Source organism: Oreochromis aureus, linkage group 3 (assembly GCF_013358895.1).
Source record: "Oreochromis aureus strain Israel breed Guangdong linkage group 3, ZZ_aureus, whole genome shotgun sequence".
NCBI classification, from domain to species: Eukaryota; Metazoa; Chordata; class Actinopteri; order Cichliformes; family Cichlidae; genus Oreochromis; species Oreochromis aureus.
The window spans coordinates 20563304-20585273 of NC_052944.1; the positions used below are offsets into that span (position 1 = coordinate 20563304).

General features: G+C 42.0%; 2 protein-coding genes across 3 annotated transcripts; one reads left to right on the plus strand and one right to left on the minus strand.

Annotated features, from left to right (window-relative positions):
- The first annotated feature begins 4117 nt into the window (after positions 1–4117).
- Positions 4118–8635, plus strand: LOC116310389 (Y-box-binding protein 2-A). Of its 2 annotated transcripts, none has more exons than XM_031727158.2 (10): positions 4118–4290; positions 5242–5305; positions 5422–5455; positions 5545–5634; positions 5733–5969; positions 6133–6236; positions 6314–6551; positions 7327–7458; positions 7554–7628; positions 8023–8635. In XM_031727158.2, exons 1-9 carry the CDS (start codon positions 4212–4214, stop codon positions 7590–7592), a joined length of 1017 nt encoding a protein of 338 aa, XP_031583018.2. In that variant the 5' UTR covers positions 4118–4211; the 3' UTR covers positions 7593–7628; positions 8023–8635. The 2 variants fall into 2 exon arrangements, with proteins under 2 accessions (XP_031583018.2, XP_031583020.2); XM_031727160.2 differs by having other exon boundaries at positions 7557–7628.
- Positions 8636–8771: 136 nt separating this feature from the next.
- LOC116310387 (solute carrier family 2, facilitated glucose transporter member 4) lies at positions 8772–20853 on the minus strand. The gene is made up of 11 exons (XM_031727154.2): positions 20650–20853; positions 18593–18688; positions 16981–17141; positions 14850–14974; positions 14631–14746; positions 14204–14366; positions 12157–12344; positions 11939–12043; positions 11345–11446; positions 11008–11211; positions 8772–10692 (listed from the first exon to the last, which is right to left on the minus strand). The coding sequence occupies exons 1-11, from the start codon at positions 20680–20682 to the stop codon at positions 10450–10452; spliced, it is 1536 nt and encodes a 511-aa protein (XP_031583014.1). The 5' UTR covers positions 20683–20853; the 3' UTR covers positions 8772–10449.
- Between the last annotated feature and the right edge of the window lie 1117 nt (positions 20854–21970).

Genomic DNA, 21970 nt, shown 5'->3' on the forward strand with positions numbered 1-21970 from the left:
CTGCTGGGTTAAATTTAGTGCTCTGAAATTAGAGTCCTATGACCTGAGGGCTGCAGTTAAAGGTATACTGTAGCTTAACCCCCAAATTAAAAGGCTCTTATTGTTGCCCCTTTTTAACTTCATGGAAAGTCACAGCGACCTACACATCAGGGCAACAGTCCTCAAACGGGGAAAATATATTTATGGGTAAAAAAAATGACCATCGAACCTCTGAAGAGAGCTCACCCACCAATCAAGTACAATTTTAAAGTTGATCCTTGGCCAGGGTTTATTTGGTAGAGGTGGGTGGATCGATCCAAATATCGAGAGCATAGATACCAATGCTGGTGTTGGTGCTTGAGCGATACTGGCACAATATGATCAGTAGTTTGTTTCTCTAATCTAAGTTCAGTATGTAGCCCACAGAACATTGCTCTATGAAAAATGCCTGAACCTTTTTATGTTCACTGTCACATCTATTTTATTTATAGCACACTTAAACAACAGAAGCTGACCCAAGGCGCACATTTACATTCCAGGTCACCAGGTCCAGGAATATGATATTGTCTGGTGCACAGACTATCTATGTTGGCTTATTTTTTTAAACATGGATACATAACCGGACGAACATTTATATCGGGTCATGTAATACACAGGCATTTAAATGATTGAAAAACACTTAAGACTCTTTATTGTCATTGTGCAAGCATAACAATATTACACTTATACTGCCTCACATAGTGTACAAATTTAAATAACAGATAAATATACTAAGCGAAAAAGGTACAAAATAAGTGTATATAAGGAGTACATACATATATATGCATTTATCAAGATCTACTCCTTTTTCATAATAAAAATGAAACCTTAATGAATACTTTCAGCTTGGGTTACTGTTGTCTTCATCGACAAAAATGAAGACAAGGCTTCATTAAAACACAGAGAGACAGCACTGAGTGGAACATTACCTATAGTCATGCAATTTGTTTTTAAACAGATGACTGAAGTTATGATGTACTTTTTTAAAAATGCTGTGATAATTTACAATAGTCCCTGGCTTGCCGAAGATAAGGATTCATCGCAGGTCAGGATTAAACATTTAAACTGTTTAGGCTGGCTCACCTCCAGATCCTCCAAGTACCAAATATTAACTCTGCTTGGAGAAGGGTCTTATGGCACAGTTGCAAAATGTGTCAGAATGGCCCCCCCCAAAAAACTGTAGCCATTAAAATAATGAAACGTGAAAACTGAAAAGACCCGTTGGAAAACCAAGAGGTAAAAACTGCTGCCTACACTGAAAAAAAGGCCATGTTGGATTTACTTGATTCAATAGTGGACATGGGTTGCACACAAATGTTTTGCTTTGGCAGAAACTTAAACAATTGAGTTCAATCAACACAACTTTTTCATATTCAATAAACCTGTGCATTTTGTGTTCATAAAACGCGATTGAAACATGTTAAGATGAAGTAAGTTGAGCTCTTGGAATATTTTAATCCTTCACAATTTTGTCATTTTATTTCAACACTATTCAATAACTTTTACCCCAATACTACTTGGTCACTTAAATACTACATGTTCTCTTATGTAATGTTCAACAAAGTCTAGATCCTGGTTACCATAAAAATTGAATGGATGTACAACAACTACCATCCTCCTATCTTTATCCTGGTTGCAGGGGGGCTGGGAAATAACCCTGAAGTGATAGGTTACAAGGCAGGGTACACCCTGGACAACTCATAAGTCTATCACAAACAACCATTTGCACTTACATTGACAGGTAATTTAGAATCACCAATTAACCTAACTCTAACAACTGCATGACTTTTAACTGTGGGAAGAAACCAGAATACCCAGAGAGAAACCAGTGCAAATTAGCCAGACTGTGGATTTGAACCCAGGATCTTCTTACTGTGAAGCAACAGCACTAACCACCATGCCACCAATCCAGACTTAACAAAAGCAGGAAAGCTATGATTTCAAGGCTTGATGCAGAATTTTTTTGTACATTTTTGTCCTTGACAGGTTAAACCACAATAAATAGCAATAGCATACACGTGGTGTGTGTGTAGTTGTCTGCCTCTTATAACTCCAGTGATTTTCCTGCAGTTTGACATCTCGTGCGATCTTGTGAATTTCATGAGTTCAGCAACTAACCACTCTTACTAGATTGTATCATGTCATCTCAACAAGGACAAATTAAGTTGTTGAATTTCGTACAGATCCTTTATGATTTAATTACGTTCATAGAAACATGATATTATTGTGTTTAAATTACAAGTTAGACTTTTTTAATGTAACAACCACCCAATTTGTTTGATTTGACTGAGATGGATGCCTTCCTGAAACCACGATCCAAAGCGTACGAGACTGAAAGTTATTGACTTACTTCACTCGAACATGATATGAACAATTTAATCTAGCCTCTCTGCATATCATGTAGTTTCTACACTATATAGTTACACTTAACTTTAAAGCATGAGGCACTTATGTTAAATACACGCAAGATGTTTACGTAAATCCAAGAGTTGGCCAATCCCTTTTTTTCAGTGTAGAATTTCAGAAAGATGTGTGGAGTGGATGTAAGGACTGTGATGAAATGCCTATAAAATGTTTATTTCTGTTAAACTAATGTAAAAACCATCTGTAAACTATGTTTCTAGCTCACTGTTAGAAAACTTAACACCTGTAACTCCAACAAACACAATATAGTTAAATGGTACCAGGCTTTTACAGACAGTGGATGTCTATGCCTTGAGTTTGAATATCTTGAAAAAAGTCTTTTCGACTTTATGAAAGAAAGAAATTTCAAACCTCTGAGATACATAATGGAGACCCAAGGACGACCCCCAGAGAAAATGTTAGACTCTCAACGTATTGTAAAACATAAATTTTGTGCTGCCGATTTGTCCAGTGTGCTAACAAGTTTCTCTATCTTTTCAGACAGCTGAATAATATTTTCAAGAGTTTGGGATTCAGTTCTTGGACAAAAGGAAAATAAAACTGAGTTCTCTGGATGACCTCTTACATGTAACTTTACTTTTTGACCATTTAGTGGGCAAAAAAATGAGAACTTATTTCTGTGGAGAACATAACACACACAAATAAAAAAGTATCTAGAAGTGCTGATGGATATAAATAATCAGGGGTACAGTGAAATAAAGGACATTTTGATCAATTGAAATTGCACTCTTCATCCATCCAAATAGCATCCATCTAAAATGTACCAGAAAGCTGATTCTGCTGCTGACTTTTGCCTTAAGCTTCTTGTACCCCAGATACTGTGACTCTGCTACCTTGGTCAGTTGGTGTCTGATCCAAGCATGCCACATTTGACTGGTCTACATAGCGTCCGTGCCATATGGCAGAAAGCTATATTACAGTGTCCCCCCCACCCCCTCAAAAAATCCACAGGCTAAGCAAAATACAAGGACTCCAATCGAGTCCGAGCTTTTATTTTTAATCAATTAATTAATTACTTTTTTTAAAAATTCATTTTGAGAAATTTGTTGTTCAGGAGCTGAAAGAAATATCAGAAACTTTTCATTGTTGCTGTATTTACATATGGGGAAAAATCCTCCCAGATCACTCAGCGTTCTTTTGCAGACCTGAAACAGGTTAACAGCAGGTAAAAATGCTAATGTGTATCAGACTGTATGTGTCTAACTTCTACAGTTTCACTGTTGCTGTTATATTGCTGTACTGGAATGCAGCTATTGGCTCTCTACATGTTGTATATGCATATTGGGATTTTCACTCACCGATATAAACAGCATTGTGTCATAAAGAAATTTTTACTCACTAGCTGCTAAGTTGTGCTGTAATTTATGTTGTGTGAAAAGCCACTACGAGGCTGTGTTTTTAAGCTATAACATTTAGATCGATAGGGATGAACGGCCTCTCATAAACTGACTCCAGTCATTCTATTTTTATATAAATAGAACCCGCCGATTCTATTTTTTATAAATATATATATATAAAAGAAAAAAAAAATCAGCCTCCTTTCACTCATGCCTGTCCTCCACCTGACAATTTTCCGTCCCAATTGCCGCCCTCGCTTGACCAATCAAATTCGAGCTCGCGCTTTCGTGGAAACCAATGAGGGCGCGGCTTCCGTCCGGCAGTCCGAGGGGATGCCGGGATAAAAACTTAGCAGTGGCGCTTGGGAAAGTTTCGGGAAGAGTAGGAGGGAGGGGACTCGGGAGTGGAAGTGTAGTAACCCGACAGCGAGCATGACCGACGCCGAGGCGCAGAGCGCTCCACCATCGGCACCGGTGGAAGACAAACCACAGCCGGAGAGGAAAGTTATAGGTGCGTGTAGAAGTACTCTATCCGCCGAGACTTCTTGGTAAACGTCCAGAAAACGTTTAAAGTTAGCGCCTTCTGACCGAGCCTGGGTGTGAAAAACAGAATGTGTGTGTGTGTATTTTACCCTTTCTTCTGTGATTTTTCTTAAAGTGTGTGAAGCTGTCTGTTAATTACCGCAGCCTGAGGTGCCACTGCTGTCTCCGGTGTGGCTCGTTTTAGGCAACACGTGTTTGAGGCTGAGTTTTTCAGGTTTTTGTGGGGACTATATTCCAAAAAACATGCTTAAACTCGTGCTGTTGAAAACAAAGTTATTTGACTGTCACAAATATTGACTTGTTCAGCTCATGCCTAATAAAAGGTCTCGAGGACACAGGTGCTTTTTTTTTTTTTCTTTTTTTTAATGTTTTCCCCACATGTCACTCCAGTGGCTGCCTCTGGTTTAATCACAGATATTTGTGTTTGTGTGGGTATGGAGCTGATTCAGACTGATGGCGTTGTTTGTATAGAAGTCCATGTTAACCGAACACTTTGAACGCATGACCCAAATTTTCTTCTTTATCAGCTGTCGTTCACGCGCTTAGTAAGCGAAACACGCGCACGCGCCCTCCCAGGTGCAAATCATTGCAGAAGGAAATTTGGCCAAATTAAACTAGTTTAAACTGCCGTAAAACAAACACAAAAACGAGCCGGCTTTGAGCTTGTCTCTGTGAGGAAGAACACATCGTTCAGGTGTCCGTGTGACTCGTCTTTAACTCCTTAATTGTCAGACGTGTTCCCATGTCGCCTCGTGACCTAGTGCAGGCCTGGTTTCAAAGTCTTGCGGTTAATGATTGACACACAGAGCTCCCACTTGTGAGCAGGTCACTGCTGATGTAATCAAGATAACGGTGTGAGCTCTGAACGACTACTTGCTCTGTAACACTCCCTTATTCATTTGATGTGCTCTTGTTGTAGCCACTTTGGTCCAAGGCACAGTGAAATGGTTCAATGTGCGTAATGGGTATGGATTCATTAACAGGTAAGGTGTTTCTAATTGTTTTTACCTTTTACCCTTATTTTGGAGTATTCCTCCCATTTTTTTTTTTTTTTTTTTTTTTAGTCCATTGTTTGCTAATGAAGTTTTATTTCTTGCAGGAATGACACCAAAGAAGATGTATTTGTTCATCAGGTAAGGTATGGGGGGGTTTGTCGTCGTCGTCTTCTTCTTCATGTGAGTTAATTGTACCCACATTTTTACTGCTAGCCATGTCTCCTCAGACAGCAATCACGAAGAACAATCCCAGGAAATTTCTTCGCAGCGTAGGAGATGGGGAAATTGTGGAGTTTGACGTGATTGAAGCAGCTAAGGTATGGCGGGGACAAAATGTGACATTCTCGCCTGTTTAAAAAAGAGATAAAAAAACTGCTCTTGGAGAAAGCATTTCAGGCATGTCTCTGTTCCGAAGGGCTCCGAAGCAGCTAATGTTACCGGTCCAGGTGGTGTTCCGGTAAAAGGAAGCCGCTATGCGCCCAACAAACGGCGATTCCGTCGACGGTTCTTTCCCCGAAGCCCTCGGCCCGGCGACCAGAGCAAACCAGCTGATGGCCAAGGTCCTGATACTGACAGATCGGGAGAGAGTGAGGGAGCGAGGCCTCAGCAACGCCGCCGTAGGCCGCGCAGGCCACGGCAGGAGACACAAGATGTAAGCTAAAGAGGAAAGATGGGTGTGAGGGAGACTACAACCTTTGGGATGAAGCTTAGCATTGAGATGGACTGAAGTAGTTTAAAGCTTATGTTGGTCTTTTGTGTTTGTTTTTTTTGTGTTTTTTTTTCTTTTCTTTTTTTCTTCTTTTTTTTCAATTTAGGGTGAAGTTGGCGAGCAGAAGGATGGAGTCGAAGAGGGTGGTCAGACACAGAGTGATCAGACCCAGCGGCCGCCACGACGCAGATTCTGGCGCCCATACCGCAGGTAACTTAATGGTCCTGCTTAGATATCCTGTTTGAAGGACTTCTTGAGGCAATTTAATGTGCTTTCCTCGGATTCAGGCCATTCCGTCCTCGCCCACCTCCCAATCAGGCTGTAGAAGGCCAGGAGGCGGCTGCACCAGCAGAGAGCCTGGAGAAGAGCGAGCTGCCGCAGCAGCAGCCACAGCACGACGAGGCGGCGGCGGCGGCACCTGAGAGCCCACAGACCAATGGAGAAGCAGGGGAGGGCCAAGGCCAGAAACAACGCCGCCAGTTCAGACGACGCAGGCAAAGGAATTCAGAGTCCTCTGTCTCCAAAGTAAGATATTTATATAGCTGAAGATCATAAATATCACTCAGTGAGGAAACTATGCACAGATGAGCTGTTAGTGATGTTTGGGGAGGAAAAGATCAGTACCCACATGAGCTTATTTTTCACTGCAAAGCTGTCCTGGCCACAGAAAATGATTATCAGAAGATATTAAGGCTCTAATGCAAGCAGTAAAATGCTGAACACTGCCTGCAGCCTGAGACTTGTAAGAGTATGTAATGTGTTATCTTCACCATGCCTGGCGGATGGGTGGGCGGGCGAAACACACCTAAGTTTGAATGCAAGAACGAGGTGACGTAGGATTTTGAAATTGATACTATGGGTGCGTCTACAAAAATCTTGTACAAGTTTCAGAATCTCAGTGACCTTGACCTCAAGGTCAGAGGTCACATTTTTCTCAAAATCACCTAGGATTTTCTAATGTATAACTTAGTTGCATCTGGTAGGAGGATGGGGGGCAGCACTGGGAGCTGCCACCATTTTTAAATATATTATATATATTACACTTGACGTATGTTATTCTCATTGGCTTTAATCAGGACCTGAGTGAAAAACTGCAGTTCGCCTCATCTGAAAATATGCCTGAATGACAAGAAAAACCCTTAAGTCCCTGTAATATTTACTGTCTAGCTGGTAGACAGGAGTCTAACTATTAGAATTTCTATGGTTTTGTCCCTGTGATTATTAGCTTTAGATCTTCTAAAGTTCTAAAGCTTTAGTATTTTACTAATATTTTCACTCTTGTCTTTTCCATGTATTGAAGAATGATACAGAGAAGTCTGCATCAGAGCCTGGCACCCCACCACAGACCTCAAAGCCATCTGATACAAAACCTGCATCAAAGTCGCCAAAGACCTCCCCCAAAATCTCCCCCAAAACGGTAAAATCGCCTGAGGTAAGACATTAAAGTTGCTCTTTGCTTTTCTAGCTGGTTCATTTTTCATTGGTAGGTGTTTTGTTGACAAATCTCAGCTGTGTTCTTCCCTTCAGCAGGCAGCTCCAACAACTGTGCCAGCACCAGCAGAGTGATGACCACGAGGATGGTCACATGACCCTTGGCAAGAGGTGGGACCCCACATTAAAGTGGCGCAACCTTGGATTAGACAGGGTGGGAGACGTGAGGGTGTAGGGTTGCACTTCTTGTGCTGCATGTGCAACATTAGCAGTCTGTCACAGAGGGCCTGATGATGGACATTAACTCTTTAGTCAAGTAAATGGATTTAAGGCGGAATGATGGCATTGAAAGGAGTCTTTGAGAACGCTGCCTGTGTTTGGAGTCAGACTTTTGTTTAACACAGGGAAGATTTTTGGCTCAAATTCTGGGAAATTGGATTTTCTTTCAATATAATCCTTGACTCAGGACTAAGTGCCTCTTTTATTTTTTTATTTTTTTTATTAAAGGTCTTTTTTGTGGTCTCTTTCAATCCATCTCTCCTGCATTTTCTTTTGTTTCCCATAGGTCCTAGGGTTGGAGGACTGGACCTATTTAAGACCACATGCACTGCTCTCCCCTCCCTGCGCTCCCCCAATCCTCCAACCTACCACTTCTCGCTGTCATCCTTCAGGCCCCTTCCCCACCCCCTCATCTTGTCTTGTGTTGTCCTGTCCACACTGACATCTGGAGAGGGTGGGAAAGGGGGGGAGGCACGGGGTAAGGGGATACAGGTGGTTGGTGGGTGCACATTTAGAAATTGAAAGTACATCTTTTAAAAAAGGGGGAGAGAGGAAAAAATGGGAAGTTATTCCACCCCCACCCCTTAGAAATATTTTCTTTAATAGAGCAGATGGGGCCCATCATGTAGTTTAATTTGGCTTCTGATTAATTTGGTTAAAGAGGGGAACGCTAAGCAGGTCTGCGATTGGTGATGCATAATGGGAGTCGGTTTAGTTCTTTTAACACCTCAAATCAATTCTTGAAACGTACTACTCCCTTAATCTTCTTGGTTGAGGTTGGATTAAAAAGAAGCTTAATTTCCTTTTTGTTTTACTTGTGTGTGTGCTTTTCTTTGGAGGGGATTATGTGCAATGTTAATACTTAAAATGCTAATTAATAAATCATGTTTGCAAATCAAGATTCGGTCTTTTTTTTTTTTTTTTTTTTCCTTCCCCTTCTGACTGGAGTGCAGGTTCACTGATGCCTTTGTACCATGTTTATGTTGCCAAAGTAACTGGATTTCTTTTGTAGTGAAGAAATTGAAGGTGTAGAAATGAGGGTTCTTCAGGTGTTTTCATTAACAGTACATAACCACTGCATCAACATTCACACTATACAGATTACAGATCTCTGAAAAGTCTGACACATTAAAGAATAGACGGCAAACGGCACACGTGACGGATGCAAAGGCAACGCAACACAAACTTGGTGATTGTGTGGCACAAACCTTGAAAGTCGGTGCTTGTACTTGGAAGTTTTTCTAGTCTGCCTACAAAGCCGAACACCACCAGCTGGAGTGCATGAAGAATTTTAAACCTAGACCCTCAAACACACTATGTACACATGAAATACAAAAGGCTTGATCAGAAGTAGCATTTCTGTGGTGCAGGGAGTTTCCTATTATCAGAGGAATACTTTCACACTTAAGTTGAGAACACATGTGAAAACCCCAAAATATCAGCGTTTTGGTACTGATGCAGAAAACACTTCAGGTAACCTGACAGCCAGATGACTATGAGGGCTCATGTTCAAATTTTTGATTTGAAAACTCATTTCCCCAGAGCCCTACCTATACTGAGCCAATCGCAACCATGCATCCAACAAGGATAGTTTGTTACGACTGTTTACATTTTCAGGTTACACAGTACTGCGTCACACTATAATCTGATTGGTTGCAGTCCTGTCGACATGAACTTTGAATTACCTGTGCTGTGATTTGTGCAAATGAAATCATGTGGACAGAAGCTGGCCGTGAAAGACCATTAACTGTTCAGACTATATGAATGTGACACTCGTGTCCTGGGATGACCCCTCCATCGGCTAATATCTGGAGGAGTTCAAAGCAATGTCTGTGAAAACAACTCCAGAGGCATCTTGGTCCGCTTGATAATGCCCCTTGAGAAGTTTCAGACTGGTATTTGTATACTGATGCCAGGTTACACTTTGGATACATTAACATAGCACATAAAATCAGTTTCTAAAAGTATAACATGATTAAATGTATCTGTTACCTGTTCTTAAAGAACAAAAAACACCACCTACCCACCATACTACCTTTTCTACATCTGCTTTGAGTATATAACACACTTCAGACACACTTCATTTGGCGCCAAAAAAGATTCAAAACCCACAGTGAGTAGACGTGATTCCTGTCATTGGAGATTTAAAAAAAAAAAAAAATCAAATTCATATGTTAACCTCTTAAATATGTGTTCCCATCTTTGGTAAAAATAGGCACGCTCCATCACACTCCTGGCTGCTGATCCTATTGTTTCTATGCCTAAAAACTTTGAAAACTTTAGATATCTGTTTATAAAGTGCAGGAATTCCCAAGTCTCTCCACATCCATCTGTCAATACTGCAACTGATTGCCATCACCATGGAATAAAGTCTTATTACACTGGCAGTCAATGCCAGACAGGTTGTTCTTATGTGCATCTTCTTCCCTTGAAACTACAGCAGTCGACCTTTACTCCCCTGGTTCGTAGCCTTTCAAGTGAAGCCAGAATTCATAACCATTAACCCTGTACTGCAGTGCTACGAGCAAAGGACAATTCCATAACACCCAAATTGTCACACACTTTTAACACTGCTTTTGCACCACAAACTATGTGAAAAAAAATAAAGATCTCAATATACATATTAGTAAATAAAAGTTTGGTGTCATGCCCCTTTACCCAACTTTTCTCAAGCTGAGCTCAGTTCCATTTTTCTCAGTTCCACGGGGCGTCTTCAGTTCATGGTATCCTCCCCCAAGTAGTCCATCTCAGTGCTGGGTTTGTCTATGTCCATACCCATGCCTATGCTCATATCCATATCCATATCCATCATCCCTCCAGCTGAATGCTGGTGAAAATTGGCTGCAATCTGGTCAAAGGTCTTGCCCCGTGTCTCTGGCACCCGGAAAAATGTGAAGATGAGGAAGAACAGAAGGAGAGCTGCGAAGATCAGGAAGACGTATGGCCCACACAGGTCCTGCGGAAGAACGGGAGGAAGGTTGGATTATAAAGAGTCGAACTCAAGGAAGAATTGCAAACTTGATGCCGCGTGCCTCTATTAACCGGTCAAGTAGCGGTTTTCATGTTTTCATCTGTCCAGACTTAACTTTTCATATGTGAATAAAAAATTTGATTTTGTAAGGTTGGTGACCTTTAAACACCAAAATCTAATCAGTTTATCTAAGAGGATAAAAGATTGTAGAGCCAAAAAAGAATGCCAAAACAAAACGGTAGTGGGTGAAAAACGGAAAACCATTAGTGGACATGCACAACATCCATTGTGGATACTCACAGCGACATACTGGAAGCACATGCCAATAATAAAGTTGGCAGTCCAGTTGGAAAAGCCTGCCACAGCCATGGCAGCTGGCCTTGGACCTTGAGAGAACAGCTCAGCTACAAAGAACCAGGGGATGGGACCTGGGCCAACCTCAAAGAAGGCCACAAAACCAAAGATAGAAAGCATGCTGATGTAGCTCATCCATGGAACACTGTCCTATAGAGCGGAAGAAAAGCGGATTCAGATGTTTGTGGAGACTAGAAATCATAGATAAAATACTCAAAAGGCACGCAAAGTCTGAATTTTATTTATTTTCATTTTTTTTTTTTGGGATGGGTGGCTTACTTACAAGTAAAGCAAGAGCCACAGTCATGATGATGGCACAGATGCACATTCCACCAAGTCCTAACATGTGCAGTGTCCGTCGACCCGTCCTCTCTACCAGGAAAAGCTGTTAATGTGAAGGTAAAGGGGGGATGGGGGGTTAACCTCAGCTGCCATTTGGAGCTAAAGCATTTAATTTGTCAGATTCTTTCTCAAATATATATAACATCAAGGCACTATCATGCTAAAAACACATTTACCATATACTTAACTGCAGTTCAGGACTTCTAAAACAGTGTTAACCATAGTTTAGCAGTGATTTTGCAAGCGTGCGCTCATAAAACAATCTATTGTATCCAATCACAATAGTCAGTCTCTAATCCTGAAGCCGTGGCACTCTTACGGCTAAAGTCGTACATCTTAATCCGCTTGATGACACTGAAACATTTTGACTGGCCTCCTCTTATCTTGTTTACCCTTTGATAACAGTGTTAAACAGTAATAGGGTGACTCTGTGACAGGGCGTGAATGTTTATTGTTCCAAATTCAAAAAGTTATTTAAACGCTCCCAAATTGAATTTCAAAAGTGCGTTAAAGGCACGTCGGTGCGATTTCTCACCGAGACTACCGTGAAGGCACAGTTCACCACCCCGGCTCCTATGGTGGCATAAACTGGACTCTGGACTCCTGCTTTCATGAAGATACTGGTGGAATAGTAGAAGATCTGCCAGAGGGGTAAACAAATTTAGGTCAATGTTAAACTGCACTGGCTCCTGATTTTAAAGGACTGCTTGTTTCTGGAACTTTAGGTGAGTCAGTGTAATTTGAAGGACTCACTGCATTAATCCCCGACAGCTGCTGGGAGAGCTGCAGGAGGATGGCGATGATGATGGGCTGGCGGTAAAGCGAAGAGCGAAAGAGTTCGGGTATGGACACCTTCCTCTCCATGTCCATCCTCCTCTTCTCCTCCTTCATCTCCGCCAGCATGTCACCCACCTCCTGTCTGCCTGTTAGCCTCCTCAGGCCTGCAGGAAGTAGAAATGTAGGAAGTTTCATCTTGGAAAGGACAAAGCCTTGATGAAGCTTCGTAAGGCCAACTGATAGTCTGAACACTGAATCCTGTAAATGTCTGATGATGTGATGGTATAGGCACGTCACCATTAATCCTTACTTTTTGTGTAAGGCAGTAGTTGAAAAAACTGAAGTAAAAGATATCCAGATTTTCTGTTGTGTGTAACATGACATCACCCAAACCTCGAGGGATTTTGGCGATTGCAATTTTGGCTTGCAAACCCAGACATCATGAGTGAGGAGTTGGTCTGACTGAGAAACTGGAGACACCACACAGTATGTAAAGGCTTATCAAAGGCCAGATAGCCGTGTTTTAAACTATAACCTGATTTATCCACTATTTAACTTACCGTGAGACTATGATTTACAGAATTAGTTAAAAAATATTTTAAAGAAATTACTGAGGCCATAAACTCAGCAGAAAAAACAGTTTACTGAAGTCGCAGGTAAGCTAAGACTTGTACAATCAGACTTCTTTTTGTAACCAGAGGAGTCGCCCCCTGCTGGTCGCCAGAAAGAATGCAGGTTTCAGGCACTTTGAGTCAGTTTCACTTCTCAGGTACAAACATTAGTGTCCATCAGTTATATATAAGAAAGTATAAAGTGATATGGGTCAAAGTGGGACAAACCCAAACACAGTAGATGACTGCCTCTCCCTGAGCTTGGTTGAACTGAAGGTTTCTTCCTGTTAAAAGGGAGTTTTTCCTTCCCACTGTCACTAAGTGCAGAGTTTTCTCTTTAGAATAGAATAGAATAGAATAGAATAGAATAGCTTTTTTATTGTCACTGTTACAAGAACAGTGAAAGGCAGTTTGGCATCTCTCCATGTGTGTGGAGTACACAATAGCGTAAGTATTTACACAATAACAGACAAATTTACATTTACACAAGAAAGATATGTACAAGTTATACATACACCTGCAAACATACACGCACATACATACATATATGTATATATACATATTTGCATCCGTACATATATACACACACATATTTCCACATACACGCTAACATCTATATACATACACATACATGCCATCTAACTAGCAGGTGCATTGAGAGGTGCAGTGTGATCAGTGATATTGCACATTGAGTGTGTGGGGGGGGGATGATATTGCACATTGAGTGGGGGGGGTGCTGTTGGAACTATACTAAACAATGTTATAATAAATACAGTTTAAAGAGGTAAGGGTGTTGGTTGCATTGAAATATAAACAGAAATACGATTTATAAATAAGGTGTAATGTCCATGAGTATTGGCAGTGCAGTTATCCTCCAATCAGGGTGGAGGTAGGGCATGTTTGACAGCCTGTGGGTAAAAACTTCTGTTGAGTCTGTTTGTCTTTGACCTGATGGACCTGTAGCGTTTACCAGAGGGAAGGGGGGAAAAAAGTGAGTGTCCAGGGTGCGAGGGGTCTTTGATGATGATGCTGGCTTTCTGCTGAAGTCTGCCAGTATAGATGTCTCTGAGGGGGGTTAGTGAAGTGCCGATTGCCCGCTCTGCTGCCCTCACCCTTTATTATTGTAGGGTCTTTATCTTACATTATCAAGTGCCTTGAGATGACTGCGCTATATAAATTAAATTGAATTGAATTGAAATGAAATTGCAAAAAAAAAAAAAAAAAAGTCCTACATTTCCCAAAATGCAACTCAGCAGCTTTTTTTTGTAAGGCCCTACCTGCCTCCTAATACTAAAAATCCAGTTTATAGTGTGGACTTTAAAATGTAAAACTTCACACGGTCAGTGGCTGTAGTTACATAATAAGAATAATAATAGTAAACCAAGACCTTAAAATAACGCTGCTCTACTCACCACTCTTGGCATGGTGCTCCTGACACCGGACAATGTAGAGGAATCGGGGGCTCTCGGGGCAGAACGGCAGCAGAGCCATCTGAAGTACAGTCGGCACAACAGTTAATCCCAGCAGAACAGGCCATAAGTGCTCACTGCCGAGTAGCGACTCCAAGCCGAGGACCTGCACAGGGAGAGGAAGCAAGTTTGAGTGTGTGACATTTCAAGATATAATACGATAAAGCACCTAAAGACAATCCTTTATAGGTGGAAGTAAAGGAAAAGAGGGGGAGGTGCACAGACAAAGGGAATGGATTTGAGGATTTAAGATGTGGTTCTTGTGAGCAGATTTTTATAAATGTGGCCTGGAAAGGCCCACTGAATGTCGGGGACATGGATACAGAGAGAAGATGCTGATGCTATTTATAGACAATTGTTCCTACCATACCTGTGCGATGAGAATGCCAGTGACAATAGCCAGTTGGTGCAGCGTGCCCAAAGCTCCTCTGAGACTCGTAGGTGCTATCTCACCCACGTACATTGGTGTCAAGCCAGATGCCAATCCTGCATCAAAGGAAGAGTTAAGGAAGCAAGAGATTGTTAAACCACTCATTAAATGGACACATTAATAGAGAGTAAAAGAGGGAAGAGACAGTGGGCAGCTCACCACAGTAGGCACCAATGATAAAACGTCCAAGGATCATCATTTCAAAGGAGCGGCAGAGCTTGGCCATTCCCATCAGACTTCCTCCAATAAAGGCAAACAAGTTGTTTATAAGCATGGCTTTCCTCCTGAAAGAAGCACAGTCCGGCATCTTTGAAACCATTCTCCACATGTTGAAATCATCACTGCAAAATCCATTTCACATGATCCAATTCTACCTTTTTTTATTGTTGTGATGTATATAAGATTTTATTTAAAACACACACAGAGACAGTTGCTTGAAATGATAAAACAGCAGGTTTTTGTCCAGCTTTACTGCTCTGAGTTGTGCACATCTAGTTTGGATATGCACAATGTTTAGTAGTGAAAACCCCTAAGAAGCCACTAGAGGGCAGTATCACACAAAATTTTTCAGTATCGCACAGAAACACTGGTTTATTCAGCTCTTTAACACTTAGTTGTTCCACAAAATCCCGTAGAAGGCACAGAGGAGTATTAAAGAAAAGTAACATCGGTGTGACTAGATTTTGCAGTCTGGTGTTATTTCACTTTACTAGACTGTGATCAGAACCAAAAAAGCTGTCTTTCCCACCTAATTTAGAAGTAGCACGGTTCCTACAGCTCAGATTACACTGTCAGGGATTTACTTGACACAAGCAACAAGATATCTCATGTATATATTTTGTAACATTCTGTTAATACCTTGGGTTGAAAATGTTTTTTAATATATATTTTAAAAGTCACTGAAAAGTTTATTCTCAGCCTATGAGCACCGGTTGTAAGCTTATGTAAGCTGCACATTCAGAGCCTGATTTGCTTGCAGTTGTGATGTCACAATCATGCTTGATATGTGAGATGAGCCCCCTTCCCTCCCTACCCCACCCCACCCTTCTCCCCCCCACCGCCATGTGTGGAGAAAGTGACCGCCTGCACATTCATTGTTCTGCACATGGATCCACTGAAGAGCACTTTTAAGACCTCCAGTACTCACAGATATTTCAAACCACCCACCAAACCATAAAATACACTGTGTTTTTGTAGGAACACCTTGCCCCGAGTGTACCCTTTCCAAAGTCTACCATCCCCTACTGGCACTTCGCTCCACGCCCCTGATCACCCAATGCCATCAGCTCTGTTAAGATGTCCTTTCAGCCAGTGGAAGCTGTGGACTGCAGCCCAGTTTGCACAGACTCAGGTTGCAGCGGGAAACTGGGTCATAACATCCTGGGCAGAGCTTTCATTGAATGACTGGCATTGGTTTTATTTTTGGGCTTATACAGAACTGAGAAGGAGATACTTATGTGTCACAACGAAGGCTAGCTAGAGAAGGCTTTGGACTAATGTTGTCGTTTGCTTAGATTAAGGTTTTAAATGCTCTGTTTATAATAACGATTTATCCTTTGCTGTTGTACACTGTGTGGTGTTTTGTAGTGTCTGCCTGGCTTTTTCCTAAAACAGTTTTAGGTACTTGATTATCGTTGTAGTGCATTAAAACTTTAAGTCTATCTCTACATTTGTGGTGCTTTTTAAAATTGCTTTCTCGTTTTTCATTCACCCTTAAAACCAAGTTTATGTGGATCCACTCCCGCTGCATGCAAAATCCTACTTTCCTCACATAAGTGTGTCTTTTTGTGTGTGTTTGTGTGTATCGAGTGCTGCTTTCTTTCTTTTTTTAACTGAAGATACTTCAGACAAACTCCCTACCCACTTCACTCTTCATTAACCTACGGCTTCTGCCCTTATACACATGAAAAATCAGACCTCTCATTTGTATGTAAGCAGAACAGGAGACTGTGAAGTTTGTGTGTCATTCAGGAAGAAGAAATGTGTACTTTTTAAATCTTTGCTCATGTATTCTGACTTTGTGCAGTTTGTTTCAGATTTCCAGAAAATCTTGTGCTTTGCTTTGATGAACAACAAAGTCATCTGTGCAGCCATGGGCACAGACAGAAACCATCCTCCAAATGTTACAGTTAAAGTAGATTTTAAGATTAATGAGCTGCAGCCTGTTCTATCTGCTCCATCTCATAAAACAGTATTTCATAGGGTTAACTTCATGAACCTATCAGGATAAAAGCAACGTATCCCCTTCGAGACCACTAGAAAAGGCTAAGCTTGACCTGCGTTGTCTTACCTGCCCAGCCATTCAGAAACAAAGCCCACGCAGAAGGAAGAGAACATGCCGCCGATGGAGAAGATGGCAACGGACAGCGACCAGAGTGAGGTGAGGGTCCCCGTGGGGATGGGCTCCCCGTACCGGTACATCCATGTTGCATTGTAGTCCCCCTCAATGATCTGCAAGGAGTGCCAAGATAAGTTGGAGCAAGTGACTGGAGGAGTGAGAGAAGAGCAGCACAAACTGGGTAAAACGAAAGGTACGTTTGGAGCGAGGTGTTGCAGACAGGGCCTTTGTAGAGCTTAAAATCAGCTTTTGTAAACATGGAGTATATAAAATGGGCTGTTTGAAGGCTGGTGGTTAAGTCACTCGTCTGCATGGCTTTGGGCGAGATACTAAATACAGTGAACTACATCAGGAAAAAAAGCTATATGTCACTTTAAATATGAACTTGGATTAGATAAAGGCTGCAGCGTGAAGCGCTTGGAATGGCTGCATGGACTACAAGAGTACTATGTAAATCAGGCCATGGGCTACTTAAATAGACAAGCACACCATGTAAGTAACAGCTTACTCCCATAAGTTCATATTTTCAGAATGCGTTCCTCATTTTTTAAATATAGACTTATATTCTCTCACATATACACACTTGTGCTTGTGCATTCTCATATTAAAAATTGGCAGGTTTCAGTTAATGAGATCTTTGTATGTACAAGTAACCACTGAGAGCCAGAGGTTTAGACTTCAGAGTGCTCTAAATACTCAGTTTCAGAGGGTTTTTTTCTATTCTTGGATCTACATGATGTCATAGAGAGTGGAAAACCCAAATATGGTCACAAATCAGCCCCACCCAGCTGCTCTTTAGGTGATCGCTTTACGTGGGGCAGCCAATCAGAAGAAAGCAGGATTAAAAAGGCTTAAATATAGAGTTACCTTAAAGGGAGTGTTGCTCTTTGTGTCACACTATTTGTAAGAAAGACGTATTTTGTTAAATCAAACAAGTGATCCGTAGATAATTATGCTCACATTTTCCCAAGTATCAGAAAAGTTTAGTCGATAGCTGTCCTGACCCGTGCCAGGATTTTCATGATCGATGTCAGAGCTGAGACTACATGTCTATAAATGCAAAAGGCTTTTCTACACAGCGTCCAAGCATCATGGTGCACAAATGAAGGGCCGCTCTGTTTAAAGAGATAAAAGCGGATATACACACAAAATTTGCTTTCAGCTGTGGGGAAATGAATCGTATTTCTCACGCCTTTTTCTCATCATGCAAACAGAAATATTTCCTTGTTTCCATGACACCTGGAGAAGGGATGTGTTGTCATTTTTGTGATGACACGTAAAGATGGAAAGGAGCCTCACCCTGCTGTGTCTGTGCTCACCTGACTTTGCTTTGGAAGGCTTCACATGACATAGTTTTAATTCTTTTTGGTTTATTGTCTAAACATCACCAGGCAGCGTGTTGTGGTGTCAAAACACACCACCTTGTAAAATCAGGCGAAGCGACTTTGTTGACGTCTGGTTAAATGACAGTGTTAGACTAGTGCATGACACCAGTGTTACACGTGTTTCATTCTTTCATTTTATATTATATTCGTGCTTCTTTCTTTCTTTCTTTCTTTTTTACCTTCTGTGGCGCGTTGATGACACCGATGTTATATCCAAACTCCAAAGATCCAAGGACAGCCGTGAAGACTGACAGAGCGAGGGTTCCAGTCACTGTCTGCACCAGAAACACACACACACACACACACACACACACACACACACACACACACACACACACACACACACACACACACACACACACACAAAGAAGTGAATTACAAATAAAAAACATTTTTTTTCAGAACAGTGAAAAAAAAAGTGTTTTCATAACTGTAACAATAAGATAGCTGTTGGACAACCACAATTATCTTTTTAACTCTCTCTCTCTCTCTCTCTCTCTCACACACACACACACACACACACACACACACACACACACACACACACACACACACACACACACACACATAACACTGCTGCTCGGCTAACGTCAACTATATATAACCGTGATCCTGACTAGAGACAATCTCTGCAGTGCCGTTCATGACTTCTCTGACTACTTTAATGTCGACGCCTGAACTTTAGCTTCCCTCCAGTTTCCCATCAGCCCTCTGCCACCTGTCTGCAGGGCGACAGACAGGATGACCTTGGGGAAAATGAACTTCCTCCACTCAAGCATGGTTATATAGCTTTTAATTTCATTTTTTTTATAGCTCTTTTGTGCTTTTGAGCGATGCGGCCTGTAAGATTTGAGGCTATAAAGTCTGTGATGAACTGTTGGATGAACACACAAACACAGACAGGCACCGTCGAAACAACGAGCTTCCTGAAAAGTTTCTTTTTTCCATTTTGGTGATGTGGGCTTACGGACTGACACAACAGCGACATGATGCTGGTGATGCTGGTAAAATCTGCTGGACCTAATTTGACCCCGCAGTTCTGCTCAGCCACCTTCTGCAAATATGTTGTCCGTGTAAATCTGTAACTCTTGACCTTGCTGAGTTGAGCTTTTGATAAGTGCTGCTTAACATTCACAAACCACAACAAAGGGGTGTGTACTGGTGAGCGTGTGCGTCCTTGTGGAAAAGGTAAAGTGCCAGAAGTGGCCACTAATGTTTCATTACACATCCCGCACTTCACTGCATGCACACTTCGCAGTAATTTTCCATGCATCATGCATGAATCTGCACCTGATTGTATTTACTCTGAGATATAACACAAGCCCAGATTAAACACAATCTCAGGTTGTGCAGGTTATACAAATTCCAAGTCCATAGTGATTTAAAAAGAGATAAGCGCATAACTGGTTTTGGATTTTATGCTTAGGATAAATATTTTTGCATTAAACAAACACACACACGCGCACACACGCAGATACTACATCCCAGCAACACCAGCCTCTCTGATTTCACATATCTGTTTCCAGTTTATTCCCAAGGTAGAAACTTTGGGAATCCTTGCCTTAATCCCAGCATGGATAGCAGCCTATTCTTCCTATTAATGAGATGATGGAAATCTATATCAGGGGAAAGTCAGGCTTATAACCAGCACTCCTCTACGCAACTTAGAAACGACTTCTCCAACGGAGCTTGAGGTGGGCAGTAAACACAGAGTTTGTTTAGAAAGGCGGTGGCCCGTGATAAGCTCCCAGTTATGAGGCCTGACTTGTAAACTCAGTTTTGGCTGCTGTCACGGGTTCAAAATATTCAAGGTCACCACTAAGGACAGAAAGGCTTCCCCCACTCTTTGAAGCAGAGTTACTCAAAGCTGCTTCTTCTAGATTCACGACTTTCTTAACATTTGGATTTTGCCTTTAAAAATCTGTTAAAAGTGTTTAACAACTCATGTGATTATTTTTAAGGAGCGCACTACAATCAGGAGATATTTAAAGGTTTCAGGAATCATAAAAATCTTATTCCATGTGACTTCTAGATATATATATATATATTTATATTTATAGTCTTTCTCTTATAGTCAGGAAAAAGTTCTATGCGTAAAATCTTTCCATAGCTGAAAGAACACATGGCAAAGTTCACAAATAACAGATATTCCTGCAACATTTCACACTTCAGAAACTCTCCAAACAGGCACAGCTCGATTACCAAACTGTTTATAACAAACTCCAGAAGAAATTACCTCCACTCCAAGCTGCTGAAACCCGGCCGGCATGATTTTGGCAGCTCCTGGCTCCCAGTAGGAGTCTGGTGACAGATGCGTCTGGTGCCAAACAGAGACAAACCCGGGCGTCTTAAAACTGGAGCAGTTTAGCACTGAAATCGAACCGAGCTATTAAATCCGAAAGAGAACAACAAAGAGCTCTGGTGCGTTGTGCCCCGCAGGTTGTCCTCTCTCCTTTGAAGTTTGTGTTGCCTGTCCAGCTGTTAAAGAGTTGACACCGGCATACCCACGTGCACGCCTCTCAGGAGGAGGGGCGGGGGCTGAGGCAGACGCAGAGAGGCCCTGCAACAGAGGTCAAGACGCAAGCGGGAAGCTCTCCTGACCTAATCTATCTTGGGCTGAAGAGGTGGTGGTGGAGGGGGGTGGGGGTTATTTAGAAGAGGTGTCTGGTTTTTATTATGGTGCTAAGAGATGAAGAATTAAATAACAAAAGGTGTGATTACATTTTCGGATTCCTGTTTAAATCAACAATAATTTATCATTCTCTGGAGCTGTAAGCCAGAGCGACGCAGAGGCCCAAATTTGGTCTCATTTTGGACCGTTTTCATGAGCTTTGTTGCATAATGTCCACAGACCCCCCCCCCCCCAAAGAACGATAAACTCAATCTGCAAAGCATGTGCAAAGATGCTTCTCCCTTATCACTGACAGCTCAAGGTTAATCACTTCATTTCTGGACCTGCAAATGGAGGCCACACGGTTGTGGAGATGTTAGACGTCAGGTGACCTAAAAGTCGGAGTCCGCCATTATGACTCAACTTCCCTGATGGGAAGTGAAAAGGGGGCTCGTCTTTGCCACTCTGGCCGCCATTGTCTGCCTTCCCAACAGATACAAATCCCTTTCTATTTCAGATCACATGCCAAAGAGGTCATCAGCCTCATTTCACCCCCCATCTCCCCTTCTCTGTTGCACACAACAAAGCTTAATCCTCTTCCAGCAGGCAACAGGTGGGCCCTAAAATTGGGCCCTGCCACCTGAGTTAGGAGTGTACAGTAGGTGTGGTGAGGGGGAAAGTTTGGGGAGGGACCGTAGATTAGGGAGTGGGTTGTGGGAGGGTTTTGCATTGGGCGGGAGGAGTGCAGATCCTGCAAGCAAGCTCAGTGGAAAAAAAAATCTACTCTAGATTTCCCAATAAAATGATTCATGACCACCCCTCGCAGACACACCCCCACCTCACACCACTCTCTGATCAGAGCATGCCGCCCTCTCCTTTGCCTTTTGCTGCCCTCAAACAGTGGGAGAACCCGACACCCCTCATCCAAAGCCAGGGCCCCAAGCAC

Coding starts and splice junctions, on each gene's coding strand:
- LOC116310389 (XM_031727158.2), top strand. CDS start 4,212: ATGACCGACGCCGAGGCGCAGAGCGCTCCACCATCGGCACCGGTGGAA. Junction 4,291..5,241: donor GCCGGAGAGGAAAGTTATAG/GTGCGTGTAGAA, acceptor CTCTTGTTGTAG/CCACTTTGGTCCAAGGCACA. Junction 7,459..7,553: donor AAACGGTAAAATCGCCTGAG/GTAAGACATTAA, acceptor TCTTCCCTTCAG/CAGGCAGCTCCAACAACTGT.
- LOC116310387 (XM_031727154.2), bottom strand. CDS start 20,682: ATGCCGGCCGGGTTTCAGCAGCTTGGAGTGGAG. Junction 14,367..14,630: donor CTGGCATTCTCATCGCACAG/GTATGGTAGGAA, acceptor CTCCCTGTGCAG/GTCCTCGGCTTGGAGTCGCT. Junction 12,345..14,203: donor GGAGCACCATGCCAAGAGTG/GTGAGTAGAGCA, acceptor TACTTCCTGCAG/GCCTGAGGAGGCTAACAGGC.